This window comes from Onychostoma macrolepis, chromosome 04 (assembly GCF_012432095.1).
Source record: "Onychostoma macrolepis isolate SWU-2019 chromosome 04, ASM1243209v1, whole genome shotgun sequence".
Classification (NCBI taxonomy): Eukaryota; Metazoa; Chordata; class Actinopteri; order Cypriniformes; family Cyprinidae; genus Onychostoma; species Onychostoma macrolepis.
In genome coordinates this window covers 5,691,683-5,715,109 of record NC_081158.1, presented here as the reverse complement: position 1 = coordinate 5,715,109, position 23,427 = coordinate 5,691,683, and the positions used below count along the sequence as shown (strand labels likewise).

General features: G+C 36.5%; 1 protein-coding gene across 1 annotated transcript; it reads left to right on the top strand.

Moving 5' to 3' along the window:
* Positions 1-620: 620 nt before the first annotated feature.
* Positions 621-21,847, top strand: LOC131538447 (oocyte zinc finger protein XlCOF6-like). The gene is made up of 3 exons (XM_058772324.1): positions 621-1,439; positions 7,060-8,031; positions 19,101-21,847. The coding sequence occupies exons 1-3, from the start codon at positions 1,355-1,357 to the stop codon at positions 20,105-20,107; spliced, it is 2,064 nt and encodes a 687-aa protein (XP_058628307.1). The 5' UTR covers positions 621-1,354; the 3' UTR covers positions 20,108-21,847.
* The last annotated feature ends 1,580 nt before the right edge of the window (positions 21,848-23,427 follow it).

Sequence of the window (23,427 nt, the reverse complement as noted above, 5' to 3'; positions counted from 1 at the left end):
CTGTCTGCTAACACTGTGTTTTGAAATGTTAAAGATAAAGTTGAAATTATATTACACAGTCCAAGGTAAAAAGCACATTTTGATAAAAACAAGAGAAAAGTTGGGAGGTTGAATCAAAGCATCGCTCAGGAGCTTAGTACATATAAGATGCATAAATGTAGTTTCATTTGTCTGAGTACAAAGTTTTATTTGTTCAATTTTGCACCCTGTTTTTCCCGCTTCTCAAGAATCAGTGACATTACAGAGTGAACAAGTGACTCTTTTGTGTTTGCAGCCAAGTAATCTTCAGCTCAGCGCTGTAGTCAAGTCTGGTGAGAGAAGGAAGCACTGAATGCTGTGAAACGATCATACAGCTGTCAGTCAGAATTCCCTTCAGCACAGTCTTGCCAGTACATACAGAAAATTGCAGTTCAGTTGCCTTCCACCTATAGATTCCATGTTTTTCTGGAAAAGACCTCCCTGAGTGACAGCAATTTTTGGGTCTCTTCAAGGTTTCAGTTTTAGTCAATAAATCACAGCAAAAAATAAAAATAAAAAGTTTGATTCCTTTGCAATCACAAAATGCATTCTGATATACAAATTCTTAATTGGTTTAGCATATTTAAAAGTCCTTTTTAATCTTTTGTAATGTGAAGACCAAGATTTCTCTTATTTTTATCGAGTGGACAGGACTTTTATTTTGATGTGACGGCATGACGTCATAAGCCTGCGCTCCCGCATCTGTGATTCGGCTGAAGAAAGGTTTGTTTGCAGGCTTTTAAAGTGTTCAAATCAGTACAACCAGTATAGAGAGAACTGTGGCATTAATTCATTATTAATCTACATAACGTAGTAATGTAACAGTGCTGAACATTTTCAGGAGTGAGGCTCATCCACACGCGAGTATCAGAGGAGTCGCTTCTCTGTAACTCTGACACTGGCACCAAGTGATGGAGATCTGAGCTTTTTGAAAATCAAGTCAGTTTAATCAAACGTGTATTAAAACAGTGTGAATGCAAAGAGAACAAACATCTCAAATGATGTAAATGAATGAATTAATAAGTGAGTGAGTGAATGAATGAATGCATACATATAAATAAAATATGTAATCTGTTAAATACGAATATTGAGAATCTGTATGATTCACATTTGTAGCACTCATTTTGAGTGGTTTTGGCTGTGCAGATCATTTAAAGCCATTAACTCTCACTCTGACAGATTCCCTTATTAGTGTACTGACTACTCAACTAGGGAGCTGGTTGAGAAACAAAGTCTTAGTTTGCATTTATTTTTCTTTCTGTTAACTATCTTAAACAGGACAAAGTGTTTGAACACAGAAAAACTTGACTGAGATGTATGTGACACGATTATAAAGATGGCGTTTATTAAAGAGGAGACTGAAGACGTGAAGATTGAAGAAGCATTCAGTCTGAAACAAGAAGATACCGAGGAACAACCAGGTTGGTTTTCATTCTCAAAGCTGAACTCACTCATCTGATCCTTATTAAAACGTCCAGCTCTACAGAAATGAATGATATTTCTGAAGAATGTCAATTAAAGCGGTTTTATTTGACATGGAGCGGGTCGACCCGTGTGCACAGACATGTTGAGATCACACGACCAGACAAATAGAAGCTGGACATTTGTTATTACTACATGTCATTAAACTAGGAGAAATAATACTTTATAATGCTAATACTAAATAATAATTTTGATTACAATGCACATGAAAACTAATAATATTCATATTTTCCCACTGACACAGCTTGGTAAAGTTAGGGCTGGGTATCGAGTTCGATACTTTTTAGGCACCGACCGAATTGCCTTGAAATCATCGAGTATCGAAAAACGTCTTGTCATTTGGTACCAACTTTTGTTGCCTAAGGGGTCAATCTCGTCAATGTCAGTGAGCCAATAAGCCTGCAGCACTAGATGTGTTTGACTTGAAGCGGCGCGGCGCAGATCGATCAGTGTTTGACATCAAAGTCCCGCGAGAGCGATAAGTGAGCCGACGGATCCTTATGCTTTCGAATGGCTCTCGCGGTACTTTGATGTCATGCACTCATCATTCTGCGCAGCGCCGCTTCAAGGCGAACACAGCTGTTGTGTAAGGTGGGAGGAGTTGGATCTGGATCTTGTGTTCTGCAGTGAGGGGCTACTGTGTTACTCGACCCCGTAACTCTTTTTATGAAAGGCGGTGAGAATTTGAGATTGCTTGCTAGTGCTGTCAGAATTCGCAACGGCTGTGATGTAATTATATAACAGGCTGTAGTCTGACACGCTACATGTCTGCTGTTACAGTACTGTTTTTAGTTTCGATTCACTGTTAATGCTAGCTGCACGCTGCGCTTGGTTTGAGCCGCTTTAATTCATTAGAAACGTTTATAAATCTGTTGTTGTTTACAAAGAGAAGTTTCAGTGTCACATAATCTTTCAGAAATCATTCTAATATGCTGATTTGCTCAAGAAACGTTTCTCATTATCAATGCTAAAAACTGTTTTGCTGCTTAATATTTTTGTGGAAACAATGATACCACTCAAACATTTGTATAAGATTTAAAATTAATAATTTTATTCATCATGCATTAAAGTGATAAAGGCAGTGAAGACATTTAAAATGTCTATTTATTTAATAAATGCATTAACAAATTTAATTAACATTTGATAAATGCAAATAAATGCTGTTCATTAAACTTTGTATTTATCAAAAAATGATATGAAGTGTACCACCATTTCCACACAACATATGAAACAACAGCAAAACTGTTTTCAACATTGATAATAATCAGAAATGTTTCTCGAGAGTCAAATCAATTGTAATGATGAAGAAAATTCTGCTTTGCATTACAGGAATAACATTTTATAATGTATTAAATTTTTTTTTTTTTTTTAAATTTGCTATACAATATTGCTGTTTTTTTTTTTAACTTTATTTTGATCAAATAAATTCTGCCTTGATGAGCAGAAGATACTTATTTAAAAATCATTAATAATTGTAATGTTTCCAAACTTTTGGCAGGTACATTAATGATAATAACAATTCTATATACATGACTATATTATAGTACTTTATTATAATATATTATATTGTTATCATGATTATTAAATGCTGCTTTTTATTTTTTACAGGACAATCGTATGTATGTATATATGTGTTAAAATATAAATTTTTAATAATAAGTGCTGGGGGCGTGGTCAGATTTTCCTTCTTTTTTGTCTCTAGCTGATCACGTGCCTGATTTAGGAGCACCTGTGCGACTGACCCGATCAGCATATTTGTGTTTGCGCTGAGGGAGCTACAACGGTTTCTAATGTACTTGCGTGTTTTTGCAGAGTTGCGTAATGTATCACAGACGTATCCTCTCATTATAACAAACAAAGTGTAGACAGAGTGTAAATAAGAGATTCACTGTGCAGTGTAGAGAGATGCGTTGATTATAATGGAGTTTTGTGAGATCGACGATGAACTAAGGAGAGTGACGGCTTGCAACTGTGATATTGATTTAATACAACAGTTCATTAAACAAGAAGTTAATATTAAGTGACTTTTATATTGTCTGACTACAACACTATTGCCTTATTTTGCTCTATTTCGTCAATGAAAATAGTTTCAGACAAAGTCACATCTGAGCTGCTGCGCATCTCTATTCAAACACAGCGGTGTTTCGTTTATGAATGAACTGGGTTTTTAAATGAATCTAGTGAGTCAATGATTCAATTACCCATTCATAAAGACAGTCAGATGCTTCGTTCCTGAATGAATCGGCCGTTCGAACGAATCAATTAAATGAATGATTCAGTGATAAAATCTGTGACTTGCCGCCACCTGCTGGCAGTTTTAATTTAATTTTTAAAGTATCTTTTCTGTTATTTAAGTCAGTTAATATTTCTATATTCAAAATTGTATATTTAAAACATGAACCTCAACATGAATTTATGAATTGCACTCATGCAACCTCTGAGCCTCATTAAATGTCTGAAAACACACATACAAGCCACAATTTATTTCTTAAATACTGATTTAATTTTATTGGTAACTTATGCTGTTGTTTTAATTAAAAATGTTAAAAAGCTTATAAATATATATATTTCTGAATTTGACAAAAGATGACATACTTTTAATAAAGTTAGAAAAATGCCATTACAAAGGTAAAAACAAAATTCCCTGTAAATTACTTTGAGTCAAACATCACCTCGTAATAGGAAGGTTAATTTTTTGATCAGAATTTTTGATTATTGATTAGAAGGTGCTCCTAATTTTTTTAAAATAAAATAAAAAGTAAGCATAGAGCCCTGTAACTGGAACATAATAGATGGTTATTGGTTACTATAGAATATTTGTAAGTGACACAGCTCAAATCAAACTAAAACTTTAGGATAAGCATATATTTAGCATATATTAGATAATCCATTATCTACCATAAATTAACAATCGACAGTGTATTTTTATAGCATTCATTAATCTTTGCCAGTGTTAATAAAAATACAATTCTTCATTTTTCATGTTCGTTCACAACACATTAGCTAATATTAACAGATGGCAACATTTGATTTTAAAAATGTATTGGTTAATGTTGAAATTAACTAAAATTAATGAATGCTGTAGAAATATTGTGTATCTTTATTCATGTTTACTTGTGTAGTTAACCCTTAAACGCATAACTATTCCTTGGATCTTTATCGACCCGGGACGTCACCCACTACCCTCCCCCTCATTATTTTTGTGAAGGTAGAGCTCCACTCTTTGAGCCAGATGCTAAATCTATTTGAATATAAGTGACGATGGTAAAGCAGTTACTCAAAACACTTTTCCAAGTTCCAAAGATTTGCACCAAAAAACTAAAAAACTAAAAGGTACATGTAAAGCATTTAAATTGTTTTATTTTTTTTCATTTTTGGCAAAAACTTACTTTACTATTATGAAGAAATTACATTTTGTACAGGGCTTTCACTTGAATTTCCACCTGAGCAGCATAAAACATATGTCCATGATAAAGTGCATTTACAGTACATTGGGGATACTCACAATTAGTGTGATTTTTCTGGCTTTTCATTTTTTTTTTTTTTTTTAATAGCTTTGTAGTATGGTTCATAGGAGATCAAGTTCAATTTCTCCTCGGTCAACCATGAGCGCAGGTAGGACTTGATGATGTTCATATGCGAGAAAGACTGCTCACATGAGTAGGTAGAGCCAAACATAGTCAGCACAGTCTTGATGCGCGGCAGTGTAGCAAATTTCAAGTTAATTCCAGATTTTCAGTATGAGACTGTCCTCACATTCAACATTCTTCATGTCCCTCCACTTCTTTTGCTGACAAAAGACACTTTCAAGTATAGTCTTCAGAATGTCAGCCGCCTCTAACTCAAAACTTGCAATGAGGATGCCAGGGATGACACTGAGCTGATCTTCATTGAGTAAGGTCTCGTGTGTATGAGTAACAGATTTGGACAAATTGCTGTGCACATGAAAGTAGGACTGCACGATTAATTGAAATTAAATTACAAAGGTGATAAATCGCGATTAGACAGAAGCTGCGATTGTCATGCGTATCTTTCAGTGAAGCACGGTTCTGTGATCAGCAGTAAATCTCCATCCAAAGGCCAGAGGGCGCTCTCGCGCTGAAACTCCAAATACGCCCCGCAGAAGAATAAACGCTGCAGCTGAATAAACAGAAAATTTCACTGCTTTCATTGATTCAACGTGGCTAATAAACACAGGACTACGACAATATATGATTTATCTGAGTTCTTCTTATTATTATTAATTTTCATTATAATAAAGTATATAATAATGCAATGCTAATCGACATAGCATTTATCAATGCTTAGAATACTATGAAATATGTTGCATGCCTTATTCTGTGTAGGAAGCCACATCATCTCACAGAAGGATTTATTTCAAACACTCTGTAATGAACAACACTGACGTTATGAAGTGAGTTTGCAGTAAAAGCATGTTATTAAATGTGGTATTTTCACATGCGTTCAGATGAAGCAGCATTCATTACACAGAGCCGTAGTTCACTGACAAGCTACGCAAAAAGCTTTCATAATCGCAGAACGATTTCATTAACGTGCGATTATATCGCAGCTTGTCAGTGAACTATGGCTCTGTGTAGTAAATGCTGCTCCATCTGAAAGCAGATGATGGAGATTTACTACTAATCACAGAACCGGCTTTACTGACAAGATGCGCATGACTATCGCATATGATTAATCGTGCAGCCCTACATGAAAGTTCCCAAAAAATGCTTAGAATAATATCAAAATATCAGCTGACTGAGTGTAACATCACAAGTGGGTTTACTTTTTAGGTGTTTTTCAACAACCCATAGCCCAAGCATACCTATAGGCCTATAGAATAATAAAGTGGTGACAGTTTTACACAACTCCTGGGTTCTTAACTTTAGAAAACCTCTTAATAGCACATGAATTGAGATAAATACCTTAAGTCTCTGTTTCAACAGAATTTAATAGAAGGAAATGACTATTTCATATCATTAACACTCTGCTAGCCTAGTTGTGAAGATTTGTCAGGTTGAGATGAAATATAAAACGGGGTATCCTTGTCATAACTGAAATCTAATGATAATGTCACTCGGGGAAGCATAAACAGTGAAAATAGCAGAGGACCTAGCACAGAGCCGTGTAGCACACCATACTTGTGTTTGATAAGACATCTCTTCATATACAAATGGTAGCAATCTGACAGGACCTAAACCATGTTAATTCTTGTTCACAAGTGCCAACATAATTCTCAAGCTATCAAATACATTTTTGTGGTCTGTCGTTGAAAGATCTGACAGCACTAAAAGAAAGATGTAACTTTAGTAAGGAAAGTTTTTGTGGTACAGTGAGACTTAAATCCTCACTCTATAGCATAATTGAGGTGATGCTATTTTTCTAATATTTTAGACATGGATAGCAAATTTGGGATTTGACTATAATAAATCAATTCTTCTGGGTCAAGTGATAACTGCGAGCTTTCTTGGACTGCATACATGTTATGTTGGTTTGGATGTCTGTGGCTTTGTGCCGTTAAACTGGGGTTAACTTGGATTTGTCTTTTTTTCGCTTTAGGCCTAACAGCACTTAAAGAGGAGAGTCAAGAACTGAATGAAACAGAAGAGGAAAATCAGTATGAGAAACATCATGACTTCATGACTAAAATAGGTCAGAAGATCAAGCCTAAAAGTTCTTTCACTTGTCCTCAATGTGGGAAATGTTTCAGCCAAAAACAAAAACTTGATGTCCACATGAGAGTTCACACTGGAGAGAAGCCTTTCACCTGCCAACAGTGTGGAAAGTGTTTCACTCAAAAAGGAAACCTTGAAAAACACATGAGAATTCACACCGGAGAGAAGCCGTTCACCTGTCAAGAGTGCGGAAGGTGCTTCACAGCAAAACTAAACCTTAAGTGTCACTTGAGAATTCACACTGGAGAAAACGCTTTCACCTGCCACGAGTGTGGAAAAAGTTTCAATCGAAAACAAAGCCTTGAAGTCCACATGAGAATTCACACTGGAGAGAAGCCTTACACTTGCCAGTGTGGAAAGAGTTTTTCTCAGAAAATCATCCTTGATTACCACTTGAACATTCACATTGGAGAGAGATTGTTCATCTGCCAACAGTGTGGAAAAGAATTTACTCAAAAACACAGCCTTGAAGTTCACATGAGACTTCACACTGGAGAGAAACCGTACACTTGCACTCAGTGTGGAAAGCGCTTCACACATAGAAACACCCTGAATTACCACATAAGAAGTCACAAAAGAGAGAAGCTGTTCACATGTGATCAGTGTGGAAAGAGCTTCACAACAGAAGTGAACCTTAGATATCACATGAACATCCACACTGGAGAAAAGCCGTTCGAATGTGATCAGTGTGGAAAGTGTTACAGTCATAAAAGTAGCCTCAGCATTCACATGAGACTTCACACTGGAGCAAGGCCGTACGCCTGCAAACTATGTGGGAAGAGCTTCTCACAAAAAGGAAATCTAAATACTCACATGAGAATTCACACGAGAGAGAAGCCATTCATTTGTGTGGAAAATAATTAACGTAAACTTGTATGAGAATTCATGCCAGAAAATGCATATCTGTGTGAAATTGAAGGTGACATATCATGAAAATCTGACTTTTCCAGGTTTTAAGTGGTATAATCAGGTCCCCAGTGCATCTACCAACCGTGAAAAAGATTAACCCAATAACTTTGTTTTGGTAAGCCTTTTTCTGCAAGCTTCTGAAAAAACGAGCGCGTCTGATTTCGCTCCCCTAATGACGTTGCAAAGGGATCTCATTATAATATTACCGCCCCTTAATCTGTAAGTTTCCACCTGCTGTGCCGTCATTTTGATTTGGCAAGTGACAATGGTGGAGCAGTTTTAATGCCATGGTGAAAGTTTGAGCAAAGCATGCTAACTGTTCTGCCTTTGGCTGCACAGACGGAGAGCAGTGGATTTATTTACTGTATATTGCTGCTGCCACACAGATCTAAAATAATCATGTGATTTATTTCCCAGCTGTTTACCTTCACTGACATAATTGACTGTTTTTGTAACTCGTGTGTGGTTTTTAATGTAAACTTGTGTGTGAACGAGAACTTAGTTTACTCACATGCTGTGACAGCCACTTTCTGTCCATGTGCTTCGGATGTGTGCACTCTGAAAACCATTAGAAGTTTAAACTAATATGGTTTAAAACGCATGATTTTAACGCGATAAACATGATGATCAGAACCAAAACGGATGTTTGTAGCAGGTACGAGCTGAAACGGCACAGCTCTATTCTGGAAAGGGGGCGAGAGCAGCAGCTCATTTGGATTTAAAAGAAACAGGCACGAAAATCAGAGTGTTTCTGCTTCCACTCAAAATAGCCATTTTCAAAATGATATAATAAATGATCTGTGGGGTATTTTGAGCTGAAACTTCACAGACACATGCTGGGGACACCAGAGGTTTATATTACATATTGTAAGAAGGGGCATAATATGTCTCCATTAAGGCAACTTTTACAATGCAGCTAAACATGGACCCAATCTGATTGTCCACCCAAAAATGAAAATTCTGTCATTAGTTACTCACCCTCATGTCGTTCCGAACGTGCAAGACCTTCGTTCTTCGGAACACTAAGATATTTTTGATGAAATCCGAGAGCTCTCTGACCCTCCATAGACAGCAATGTAATTAACACGATCAAGGTCCAGAAACGTAGCAAGGAGATCGGTAAAATAATCCATGTGATATCAGGGGTTCAACCTGATACCAATTTTATGAGAGAACTTTTTGTGCGCAAAAGAAAAAAAACCCACTTTATTCATCAATTCGTCTCCTCTGCGTCACCCTGGAGCCATTTTGGAGAGTATCCACTGAATGTATACAGCGTATGCTGTTCTGTGTCAGCTGCGCCACGCGGATACGTTTTCTACATTTATTTGTGCTTTGATTTGTGGCGCAGCTTACATAAAGGGTGACACAGAGGAGACGAATGCACACACTCACCCAAGATATCACTCTCACACTTCTTTACAGACCAACTGAAACACACTTGGTTACTTGTGAACTGTGTATGAGAGAGAAAGATGCCTGCATGTGAGATGCATTGTACTCTCTCCATTCAAAGTTTGCAATGTTTGTAATCAATAAAAGAACCATGGACTGCTATTCTTTTTTTCTTCACTTTGGTCTCCGTCTTGATTTTTTCCTGAAAATACACCTGTGATGACAGCAGTACACTTGAATGTAGTTCTACTAAGAGTAATTTTGATAATCACAAATATTTCTGGATTAATTGACTATTCAAATCTTCTAATTTTCTTACTCTTAAATTGGCTGGGTAATGTATTTATGTATAATCCTGACCACTGGGTTCAGTTTGTTGGGTCATTTTATTGGGTTGTTTTCACAGTGTTGGGTGATTCAGTGTAACCATCTGCTGGGCAGGGGCGCGGGAAGATGTTTTAGGTTGGGGGTGCTGGGGGGGGGATTGCGATAGAGGCTATTTACACTAAGTGAAAATAGCAGTATTTTTTAGTGATATGCTATTTACACAGTGCAAATAGCTTTAGATTCTATTCTATGTTAGCAGGATATTCTGCTAATTACTTATTGCAAATAGTGGCAATTATCTGCACCTCAGCATTGTAATACATTATAAAACAGTATGCAATAACTTATTGAGTGTAATTTTTTTTATTTTATTTCAGATTATTAAATGGATGCCACCTTATTGGGACAAGCCCTCCCTACACCTACCATAACCCTACCCGATACTTTATTTTCAACTTTTTGATTATTTCCTTCATTTTTATAAAAAAAATAAATGCTTTTCTGATGTGATTTGAAATTTGAAAAATCACATCAGAAAAGCAAAAAAGGTCGATTCGAACCCCGGTCGATCGTGTCAAAAGGAGTGTGACAGACGCTTTACCATCTGATAACTGATGATCGTCTTTTGCAAATTTGACTATCCCAATCATACGTTTGTGGGTGGAGTTAGTGTAAACAGCCTCTGCCAACAACCGGGCTATTTGCACACTCCGATTTTAAATTTTTCTTTATTCCCAACAGTTGCCCACAGAAAAAACAAGGGGTGCTGCAGCACCACCACTTCCCGCACCTCTGCTGCTGGGTTGTTTAAACTGACAATTGAAATAATACACCACCTCACAAATTTGTCATAGCACTACTGGTTTGCAGTTTAAATCTGATCATTTTGTCAACAATCAGTTTGTATTCTGTTTTAAGAGAAAGCTTCAGTTCATCTTACAACTATTATACAACTATTTAAAAGCTATTTAAATGTTTTCTGCTGTGTAGGTCCATACAATGTAGGTGAAAGGCAACATTTTGGGGCTCCAAAAATGGACAACCACATCAATGTGGTTTAATCCAAGTCTTCTGAAGAAGTACAATCATTTTATATTAAGTCTTTATTTCAAATCAAGTCATGACACTCTAAATCACATATTAAATATAACAAGCCATAAAGTCAAACCTCATTTGTCTATACGTAAAGACATTGGTAAGGACAAATTCTATGCTTAAAGAGATGTGAATTAATAAAAAATTATACCACACACATTGATGCAAGGTGTGCTGGGCAGTTGATTTATTTCAGCTGGCAGACACATCTCATCGACCATCAGGAACATCTTGCCCTGGTCTTTATTGAAAAGTTTCAGAAGCAGCATCACACAGAGGAAGAACAGACTCTAGATGCTTTGCTTTGGCTGTTTCCATGCCTGATAGGATGCACTCTATTTGATATTATCTAAGGATGTTCATTTTAACCGTTTAACCGTTAACCGACCAATAAGAATTTTGACCGATTAATACAATCAGTTAAACGGTTTAAAGTCACTTTATTTATTTATTTTTCAGTAATTTATCAAAATATTTTAAAAGGTTTGCTGCATGGTTAAAATAAGCTACGCGTATTAAAAAAATATGTTTTTTAGAGAGAGAGAGAGAGAGAAAAAAAACATAAGTGGCATTTTATTATTCAGAAATAGGCCGACGCGAATTACAAACATTATAATAAACACTGTAAACATATAGGCTATTTTAGTTCCCATCACTCCTCAACAAATCCTTTCAATTAACAGTAGGCTATTTAGAAAAGAACAAGAATTAAAAATGTAAGAAGCTATAGGCCTAGCTATATAAACGACAAACCAAAACGAATTAATTTAGGCTAAACCGAAACTGAAACCAATGTTGGGTCTCTCATTCAAACAAAATCAAATGTTTCCGTATTCGTGATGTATTTGAATGCCAAAATATTATTTACCTTTTATGTAGCCTAGGCCTACTTCACTCGTGTTCCAATATCCACGTAAAACAAAACGTTTTGCATAACTTCACGGCGGTACGGTGATAACGCTTAACGGCACAGATTTTACTACATATTTAAACTGAGCAGTGTGTGTTTTTTTTTCCATATGTTTGACTGATTGTTTTTTATAATGATAATGAACAGGCTGCATTGTCAAGATAGAATGCTTTACTGTGTGCGCGCATGCGGCGCTGGAGCAATCACTTGATTTTTTCCCCCCTTGTAACAGTGAAAGCAACTACTCCTTTTAGTCATGAAGATAATCGGAATTGTAAAAGGTTTGCTTTTATTTGTGTACATTCACAATAAAAACAAATCTTTGTGCTTTTGTAAAATAAGCCAAAAAATAGGCCACTTTCTGCCGTCTGTTTCCTTTCGCGCTACTTGTTGCCAGTTATTCTGCTTTGAAATGTGTGTTCTGTGTCAGAATGTCTGTTTTTGTTTTGGTCTGACCCCGGGTTGCCAGTTTGTGGAAAACACAGCGTTTTGCATGCGTATAAGCCAGCAGACTAACCGGGTCAGAGTTTGACCGTAACAACCCTTGGCATCCAACTAAAAAGCTCTGACCACAGGCATATAAAAATGCAGATAAATCTATTTCCATTGTCAGTTGAACTTGTTCCAGTTTCCTCAATCTTGCAACCAGTGTGTCGAGTTTGAGAAGGAGGGGGCGGGAGAGAGTACATAATAGTTTACTTTTAGCTCCGAGTCAAGCACACACTCTTATGAAGTCACTATATTGTCTACAGCAGGGCTATTCAGTTCAGCCCGAGGAAAGAATACGTGCAAGTCACACGTGCCTTGAATTGTTTTAGCACATCAATGCTTGTGTGTAGATACATCAAGAGTGAATGTGGAGATAAGAGGAGGGAATTGAGAGAAAAGAGTATGTAGGCTTATAATAATGGTTCTGACTGAGATAAAATAACCGCTTTTCATTTATTGTATGCAGATGTGTACAAACTAAAGTGTGTTAAAATCTGGGAAATGAAATGACAGTGTTTTAAGACAAATACTAGTTTATAGACAACATTTTGATCTGCTAAATGCAACTATATAGGGCATAAATGTATAAGGAGATTATAAACATTAACATCATGATTTTCTGTAAATACACATAAGAAAATGTGTGTTATGATATACAGGTGCTGGTCATATAATTAGAATATCATCAAAAAGTTGATTTATTTCACTAATTCCATTCAAAAAGTGAAACTTGTATATTATATTCATTCATTACAAACAGACTGATATATTTCAAATGTTTATTTCTTTTAATTTTGATAATTAGAGCTTACAGCTCATGAAAGTCAAAAATCAGTATCTCAAAATATTAGAATATTACTTAAGACCAATACAAAGAAAGGATTTTTAGAAATCTTGGCCAACTGAAAAGTATGAAAATGAAAAGTATGAGCATGTACAGCACTCAATACTTAGTTGGGGCTCCTTTTGCCTGAATTACTGCAGCAATGCGGCGTGGCATGGAGTCGATCAGTCTGTGGCACTGCTCAGGTGTTATGAGAGCCCAGGTTCCTCTGATAGTGGCCTTCAGCTCTTCTGCATTGTTGGGTCTGGTGTCTCTCATCTTCCTCTTGACAATACCCCATAGATTCTCTATGGGGTTCAGGTCAGGCGAGTTTGCTGGCCAATCAAGCACAGTAACACTATGGTCATTGAACCAGCTTTTGGTACCTTTGGCAGTGTGGGAAGGTGCCAAGTCCTGCTGGAAAATGAAATCAGCGTCTCCATAAAGCTTGTCAACAGAAGGAAGCATGAAGTGCTCTAAAATTTCCTGGTAGATGGCTGCGTTGACTGTGGACATCAGAAAACACAGTGGACCAACACCAGCAGATGACATGGCAGCCCAAATCATCACTGACTGTGGAAACTTCACACTGGACTTCAAGCAACATGGATTCTGTGCCTCTCCACTCTTCCTTCAGACTCTGGGACCTTGATTTCCAAATGAAATGTAAAATTTACTTTCATCTGAAAAGAGGACTTTGGACCACTGAGCAACAGTCCAGTTCTTTTTCTCCACAGCCCAGTTAAGATGCTTCTGACGTTGTCTCTGGTTCAGAAGTGGCTTGGTAGCCCTTTTCCTGAAGACGTCTGAGCGTGGTGACTCTTGATGCACTGACTCCAGCTTCGGTTCTCTCCTTGTGAAGCTCTCCCAAGTGTTTGAATCGGCTTTGCTTGACTGTATTCTCAAGCTTGCGGTCATCCTTGTTGCTTGTGCACCTTTTCCTACCCAAATTCTTCCTTCCAGTCAACTTTGCATTTAATATGCTTTGATACAGCACTCTGTAAACAGCCACACCTTTCAGTAATGACCTTCTGTGACTTACCCTCTTTGTGGAGGGCATCAATGTTCGTCTTCTGGATCATTGCCAAGTCAGCAGTCTTCCCCATTATTGTGGTTTCAAAGAACAAGAGATACCCAGAATTTATACTGTAGGGATGGTCATTTATTCAAACTCAAATATAAATATTCTAATATTTTGAGATACTGATTTTTGACTTTCAAGAGCTGTAAGCTCTAATCATCAAAATTAAAAGAAATAAACATTTGAAATATATCAGTCTGTGTGTAATGAATGAATATAATATACAAGTTTTACTTTTTGAATGGAATTAGTGAAATAAATCAACTTTTTGATGATATTCTAATTATATGACCAGCACCTGTATAATTAGCCTAAATTTGAATTTTATGGATGGTTTTGTCAGCTTGACACTGTTACGTTACTGTATGCTAAGGAGGCGCACGACGAGGAGTTGAGCAAACAAAGTCTTTCATTAATAATCCACAGAAGATTTCCAGGAGCATGGAGTAGCAAAACACATAAAGCAAACTTAATAGCAGACAAAGAATGATGGTAGAACACAGGCTTTAAATAATCAACGTAATCAAAGGGAAACAGAAACAGGTGAGGATCTAATTAACCAATAGGGGAACTGAAGAAACTAGGTCAAACATGTGACAGACACATTGTTATTCATATTAACAAATTTTTAATTAATCATGCAATGTGCTGAAAATTAAATGTAAACAAATCTGGCGGAAATAATGTAAATAAGATTTTTAACACAGAATAAACTCAAAATGTTTGTTTAAAGGCCCTTTCTGGGAATCCCACATAAACCTTTGCCTTATTTTCATTACTTTTGAGTGTTTTTTCGAGTCGGCTTTGGGTTGGAAATCTTTCTGGGGCCAGTAGAGAACATATTATCAAAGAAAGTTTTATTGCATTACAATTTCAATAAACTTGAACTTCAGTTATGTTTTTGTTAATGTTTTGAAGTGTTTCCAAGTGTCTTATTTCAAAAGTGACCAAACTGAAACCTGTATTTTAAAGCATTCATCAATTACAACCATTTAAATTAGGATTTTTCTCACATCTTCACTCAAACTGTGGCATTAAACTGCAAAGGTACAATGTAAATTACAATTATAATGACAGATGTGAAGGGAGAGGAGAACTTATATGTGCGTCAGGTTTTTTTCAACAAGAAAGACTTCCGCATAGGATACACCTGTGTATCCTCGCTTATGACTCCTCAAAAAGCCTCCTCACTCCTCGCGGTGCAATTAGAAAAGTCACAGTGGCAAAGGTCCAGGATGGAGTTCATGGGCCTCAAGGAACATGTATTATTATCAATGGTGAAAACACTTTTGCTGCTTCATATTTTTGTGGAAACTGTGACACTTTAAGGGTTTTTTGATGAATAGAAAAATTCGAAACAACTGCGTTTATCTGAAATATTAATCTTTTGCAACATTATACGTCTTTACTGTCACTTTCGATTGATGCGATGCATTCTTTCTGAATAAAAGTATTAGTTTCTTTTAAAAAGTTTTCCCAAACTTTCAACGGTAGTGTAAACCTCTGCTGTGCAGAGCTGTAGAAGAGCTGAAAAGATGTACACTTGTGGCCCTATCATACACCCGGCGCAATGCTGCGCAAGTGTTTTTGCTAGTTTCAGCCCGACGCAGTTACTATATTCCCGTCCTGTGCCACGATGTTTAAATAGCAAATGCATTTGCGCCCATGGGTGTGCTGGTTTAAAAAGAGGTGTGTTCAGGCGCATTGTTGGCATGTTGCTATTTTGAGGAACTGAAAATAGACTGCGCCATAGACCAACTCAAACCTGGTCTAAAGCTTTGCATGAGCAGATCCGTTTGTTCTCTGGAGACGCGTTCAGTCTGTGCGCCTTAAAAAAAAATTCCGCCGTTTAAATAGCGAATCCGCCATGGCGTGAGCGCAACTCACTCTTAAAGGGAATGGGAGATGAGACTCTGATTGGTTTATTCCATGTTATGCCCAAAAACACACCCATTACTCGTTAGAATAGGGACAACCCTTTTAGACCACGCGCCGGGCCCGGCAACTGTTTTTCGGATTCGGAAATGCCCTAAGTGCGCTTTAGACCATGCGCTTAAATCGTTAAAATATGGCCCATGGTGTTGTTTCTACAGTCCAAGATCACCTATCAAGCCATAACATAAACCAGCCATGGCAACAATGTTAAATATCAGATATGGGTATATATATGGCTGTACCTGTTAGTGATTTATCCATTCATGTAGGTTCATCAGTAATTTTCAGGAAACTGCACTGATTAAAGTTAACATGATATAGCACAAAATATTCACATATTGAGATCAGTGTTACTTACAGCAGATGATCTCAAGAAATGAAAACCAGAATGAACACAATTTAACAATTATTTTTCTTATGTGTTTTGCCACTTAACAATGACTTCTTTAAAAATACCTTAAAATCTTTATTCGTGTATCATTTATAAACAAGTGATTTAGCAAAAGAAAAAAATCTAAACTTGACATTTATTGAACTTGCAGATTTTGACCACATATAATAAACACAACACTTGCACTGAACTTTGGATTGAGCTCAGGAACATTTTACAATCAAAAAAGAAAAAGCATTCACAAAAAAATCAATAAATATTACATTGATGGGTGTGATTCATACTAACAGAAGATGATATGCTGTCAGTCTTTGACAGATCAGATCAGATCAGATCAAGCACTTCTTCATCTTCCTTGTCTCTTTACTCTTTCTTTACCTGTACCATCCTCTTCATGTCAGTATACAACTCTAGTGCAATCCTAGATGTCCTGTAAAATAATTATGCAAATTCTGTGGAGTTGGTGTGAATTGTGTTAATGTTCACTCATCAGTGAGCAATCTGAATCACTACATTGGCAAAAAGTCACACACATGACCCTCAACATTGAAGAACTGACAATATTTCATTAAAAATCTGAGATAACATTTTTATAATTATATACATTTCAAACATGTATGACTATTACTAACATGTATGAACTCAACTTTACAAATTCAAACCCTTTTTTTTATAATATTGTATATTAAGTATATACTGTGATTTTATCCCGTGAGCAGGACTTTTATTTTGGTCTGGCGACGTGACGTCACAAGGCTGCGCCGCGCTCCCGCATCTGTAGAGATTCGGCTGAAGAAAGGTTTGTGCATTTAAACATTTAAAAAAATAATAATAATTAAGGCAGCACTTTTATAGTTTTTTTTTTTTCAAACTGTTTAAATGGCTTAATTGTTATGGAATATAACTTCGTAGTACTGTATCTGATATTTACGAACATTATTTTGTGTGAATAAAACATTCACATGAGTAACAGAAAAGGTGCGTCTCATTTCCCTCCCTGTATTATGCATAAGTATAAACATTAATTCCGTTAATGCAGTGATGAGGTGAAACGGAGCTTTTCAAACGAGTCAATTGAGCCAATTTTTCGCAAAATGATTCACTCGAATCACTGCACGCGGACGAAACCTGCTGATCGAAACAGTGTAGATTCAACGAGAACAAACATTGACAACATTTACAAACGTGTACCAAACGTTTTAATTAATATATACTTTATTGTTATTATGAAATATAATCTACACATCATTAAGAACCAAATATAAATGACTAAATGTGAACTTGTAATTTTTTCTCTCTCTTATTTTCAAGTGCTTTTTTTTTGGCTAATCAGGTCATTTAGTTTGGATTTGTTTTTCTTTCACAAATTGTCTAAACACAGGAAAACTCCTGGTGAAGCAGCTGAGATCCACGTGACACTGTTATAAAGATGGTGTTTATTAAAGATGAGAGTGAAGACATGAGGATTGAAGAAGCATTCAGTCTGAAACAAGAAGATACCGAGGAACAAATAGGTTTGTTTTCATTCTCAAAGCTGAACTCACTCATTCTTATTAAATTGTCCAGCTCTGCAGAAAAATTAATGATATTTTAGAAGAATGTCTTATGAGTGTTGCAATTAAAGTAGTTTTATTTGACATGAAGCGTGGTGACGTCACATGACCAGACAAAAACTAATGCTGCCTTCAAGTGCAGCTGAGAATTTACTACTTTCACATTTGGCATTTATTACATCACCACATATTAACCCTAAAAAGGGCAAAACCATAAAGAGACATCAGAAAATTAATTTATTGCTATTTTACATATTATTGGAAGTCAAATAATAGCCTACAATTTCATGATTCTTTTCAAAACTTGACTCTTATTTTAATGATTGTATCCTCCAGGATACGTTGCCCCTTTGGGGGTATAAATTCACTGAAAACGGAAACACAAAACAGTTACCAAATATGGAACCTTGACTGTCAGACCTTTCCAACAATAAGTGTTATGTCAAGATTAAAAAGATCTGATTTTCTAAAACTAATAAAAATAATATGGAAGTAGCCAAAACACAACAAATATTTACTGTAACCATAATCCCAGTGTCTGCTTCTGAACTGGATCTTCTGAGTTAGATAGTAACTGCTCAGACTGTGTCTGGATGGTCTGTGGGTTTCAAATTTGAGGTTCAGACCACAAGTGCTGTAATGACTACCTATATTACTTAATTAAAATATATAAAAAATTACTTACTTAAAGCAATAAAAAAAAAAAAAAAGCAGAGGACTTAATACCGATCCCTGTGGCACTCCATACTCGTGTTTGATGAGATTTTTTTCTGACAAGTTCAACATAAATGTTAGATTTGGGGTTAGTTTACTCCTTACCATTTTCTTATAATTTTTTTTTTTCTTTCCCATAATGGGTTTGATAGATCCCAGTTTCTTAGTAATTTGGATATGTCCTAAAGAATGGAATGTGGCTATAGCATACATGTTGTTGGTTTCGATGCGTTACATATCCAAACGTGTTTATGTCTGTTGCTTTGTGCCATTAAACTGGCAATATTTGTCTTTTCACCTTAGATCTGATGGGGCTAAAAGGGGAGAATCAGGAACTGAATGAAATGGAAGATAATGAATTTAAGAAACATGATTTCATGACTGGAGAAAAATCTTTTAGTTGCTCGAAGACTAAAAAAACTCGAAAAAGAGCTCAAAAGACTGGAACGAGAAAACATTTTATCTGCCAACAGTGTGGAAAAAGTTATGATCAACGTAGATGTCTCAAACTCCACATGCATATTCACACAGGAGAGAGGCCTTTTGCCTGCCAGCAGTGTGGAAAACGTTTCCCTCGAAAAGAAAACCTCACAGTCCACATGAAAATTCACACTAGAGAGATCCAATTCACCTGCCAACAGTGTGGAAAGAGCTTCATTGATAAAGGAAACATGAAAGCCCACATGAAAATTCACACTGGAGAGAAACCTTTTGCTTGCCAACAGTGTGAAAAAAGATTCGTTCGAAAATCAAGCCTTAAAACTCACATGGCAATTCACAATGGAGAGAAACCTTACACCTGCCCTCAGTGTGGAACAAGTTTTGCACAAAATGGCACACTTAATGCCCACATGAGAATTCACACCGGAGAGAAGCCGTTTGTATGCAGTTACTGTGGAAAGAGTTTCAGATTTACAGTAACCCTTAACAGGCACATGAAGACTCACACAAGAGAGAAGGGTTTTAAATGTCATCAGTGTGGAAAGAGTTTCACAGATGAGAAACGCCTTAAGAGTCATGTAAACTCTCATATCGGACACATGCCTTTCATGTGCCATCACTGTGGAAGGGGTTTCGAACACAAATCAAGTCTTGATAACCACATGAGAGTTCACACTGGAGAAAAGCCTTTCACCTGCCAACAGTGTGGGAAGAGTTTTGCACTTAAAGGAAACCTAAAGTCTCACACGAGGCTTCACACCAGAGAGAAGCCTTTCCCGTGTCTTCACTGTGAAAAGAGTTTCAAATATCAAAGAGAGCTAAAATGTCATTTGCAAACCCATTCTGGAAAGAAATTGCGGGGTTCTTAATGGGCAAGAAGTTTACAAAAAGGAGCCATATCTAAAATCACCTATGCATTCTCTCTGGATTAAGGTTCTTTCGCCATAACACTTACAGAATCATATGAAAATTCATGCAGATGTGAAACCATGTTCTTTTTCTTTTTGTGGAAAAAGTTTTTAATGGCTCAGCAGTTTAAAATGCCACCAGAAAATTTGTATCTGTATTAAGTTAAAGCTATGTTCACACAGCAGCTCAATTTGGCTTGAATTAGTTCATTATTGTTATTACTTTTTTGCATTCAGTGTTGCAAACTAATGTACCCAGTAGTATTGTTGAAACAACATTAACAATTAAAATGCTATACAAACATTTTTAAGTGAATGTGAAAATCACTTGAAATACAAATGACACATTTCCAGGAAAGTAACTTTATTTTCTATTTAAAATGTTGAACACAATTTATGATAAATTTTTAGGTTACACTTTATTTTAAGGTGTCCTTGTTACAGTGTAATTATACATTTAAGTACTGAGTAATATTAATGAACTATATGTACTTACTATATGGTCAGGGTTAGGATTAGGGCTTGGTTTAGGGTTACTAGTAAGTACATGTAACGTGTAACAAGGACACCTTCATAATAAAGTAGTTTATTCGAAACTTTATTTAAAATGTCTTTATTTAAAATTTAAAACATGCAGTTTCCATCAGTGTTCCTGTTACGGCCCATAACCATTTTGAAGGCTCGTTAATTCCAACATGAAAAAAAAAAGGACACAGGCCGAACATATTTAAAGAACCACAACACCTGATGTGAATTTAAAGACGCCTCTATTTAATTGGTTGAAGGAATTCAACTTAAACATTCAGGTAATAATACACAACAATTCACCAAAATATAGAAGAAAGAATAATTAAGATTAAAGTACTGTTACGTCTCTGGACGTAATGTGTCATTTTTTTTTAATTTATATTTATTTTTTTATGTTGTGAATTGTTGTTGTGCAGTTCGTTGTCTCTCTTTTGCTCTATCTCTCCCTCTCCTTCTGAGTAGGCTTGATTGGGTTCAGCTGTGGCAGATTACGTTGATGAGAGCGGGAGTCTTGAAATACTGGGAAAGACGGCAATGCAGGAGAGCTTCTGGTGCACACGTCGTAGAGCTCCGTTGTCGTTTGTCCCTCATCTCCTGCCCCAGACATTTAGATTTTTGTTGGAGTTCTAAATGTTAGTGTGTTCTTTTGAGTGAGTTAAGCCTGTGTGGCCAGTTTTCACTGTTGAGTTATGAGGACATTTGTCTTGTTACTTTGGTATGAGTTTATCTTTGTATTATATTCTATTTATATGTTTTTGTTTATTTAGACTGCTGCTGATTATGACATTTGTTAATGCTTAATTCCTTATTTTTGGAAGCCGTAGGGAGGAGGTTGCCATTTATTTTTCCTGAGTAGTTTTCTCTTGTTTATGGTCAGATAGGGAGTAAGGAAAGACTTTTGTACTTTCTTTGGTATTTTTATTTTGATAGGTAAGTTACATTTATTTCTCTTTTAGTTAGAACCATTTTTGTTTGTTATTTTGGCCTGAACCCCTTCTGAAGATTCACGCTTCCTGCTATTCACATTTGTGTCAATAAAAAGCTTACTTTTGACACTAATTTCGTTTTTGGTAGTATTTGTTTGTGAGCTGGGACAGGAGAAGGGATATGCATAAAATTAATTGTTTTATTTGTCATCGACATTCCTAACCCTAGACGGGGAGGTCGTGACAATTGGGGGCTCGTCTGCTCGTTCATTTTAGTCGTTGTTTGCTATTTCAATAGTTTTGCTTGGCTGCTTTGAATTTTTTCGTGGGGGAAGAAGTTTGTGTAATATGGATTTTGATTTAACTAAGTTTACGCTTTCACCTACATTGAAAGAATTGAACGGTGTAGAAAAAGAGATCTAATTCAAATAGCAGAATTTTACAAGGTAACGGTCCTTAAAGAGGCAAAGAAACAAGTCATCAAAGATGAGCTGTATGGTAGGTTAGTTGAGAATGGTATTTTGCCAGGGCTTGCTCCTGAGTTAGAGATTGAGGAGGAATTGACATTGGATAAAGCAGATTCGGTAAGCGGTAAAAAGGTTGCTGGTTTAGATCCTATGTTAACTGTTCGCTTAAGAGAGTTAGATCTGGAGTTAAAGAAACAGGAGCATGAAACGCAACTACTCCGATTGAAAGAGTTTGAATTAACCCTCTAAGCGCCAAAGTCGCAAAATTGCGACAAGACGTCATACTTCATTAAACAGACTGTAGTTCCTAATATGGTGTAGTATCTCATTTGTATTCCCTACCACTAGATGGCAGACATGTAGTACTTCGATTCTAGACCAAAATTGTTCGAGGAAATAGCAGAGCAAGTGAGCTATCGTGTCATTGATGCGGAAGCAGTTCAGTTCTTAGCGTCTGAGTAAATTGTGAGATTTGTGAGAGAAAATCACCAAATGGCTAATAAAAAGTTGTACTGTGAGGACGTGTTGCAAATGTTATTCGCCTATTCTGACTCTGAAGGGGAATATTTGCCTTTGGAAATGACGATCGGCCGTCTAATGATCGCGCATCTCCCGGTACATCTTTGCATGCGCAATGGCGCCGCCGTAAATGGCGAGAGTGTTCACAAAGCACCATCAAGTGATAATTTCGAGCCTTGCCCAACGGGGATGAGGGTGGCAGGGGTGGACGTGGTCTTAGTGTCCATAGGAGAGGCATCGCGTTGCTGATGGTCGGCCAGACTGCGACTTTTTTTCTGATCGCGCGCGCGCTCAAAGGGCCGCCGGCAGACAGTACAGGTGCAGTCAGTGAGGGGCAGGTCTGTGCGCTGTGCCATGCAATGAGAGGTACATACTCTCAAGAACTATAAACTGTCACCTAGATACCTGATTGGGCAGATAGCTGGTCAACTGATCAAAAAATAGGTACATGTATTTTACTATGGCACAGTAATATAGTAATAATTTACTACTTTCTCCTGTTTTACTGTTGATTTCCTCTTTTCATGATCATTTGGAATGAGGATAAAAAGACAAAAAAAAAAAAAAACATGCAAATAAGTTCAAACATCCATTCAATATCTATTATTTCCTGAATATTACTGATGAACTGATCAAAAGTAGGCTACTGTTCACATGCGTTTTACACATAGTATAGTAATATAGTAATAATTTAGTACTTTCTCCTGTTTTATTGTTGGTTTCCTCTTTTCCTGATCATGTGGAATGAGGATAAAAGACTAAAAAACTAAAAAAAACATGCAAATAAGTTCAAATATCAATTCAATATCTACTATTTCCTGAATATTATGAAATTCAAGAG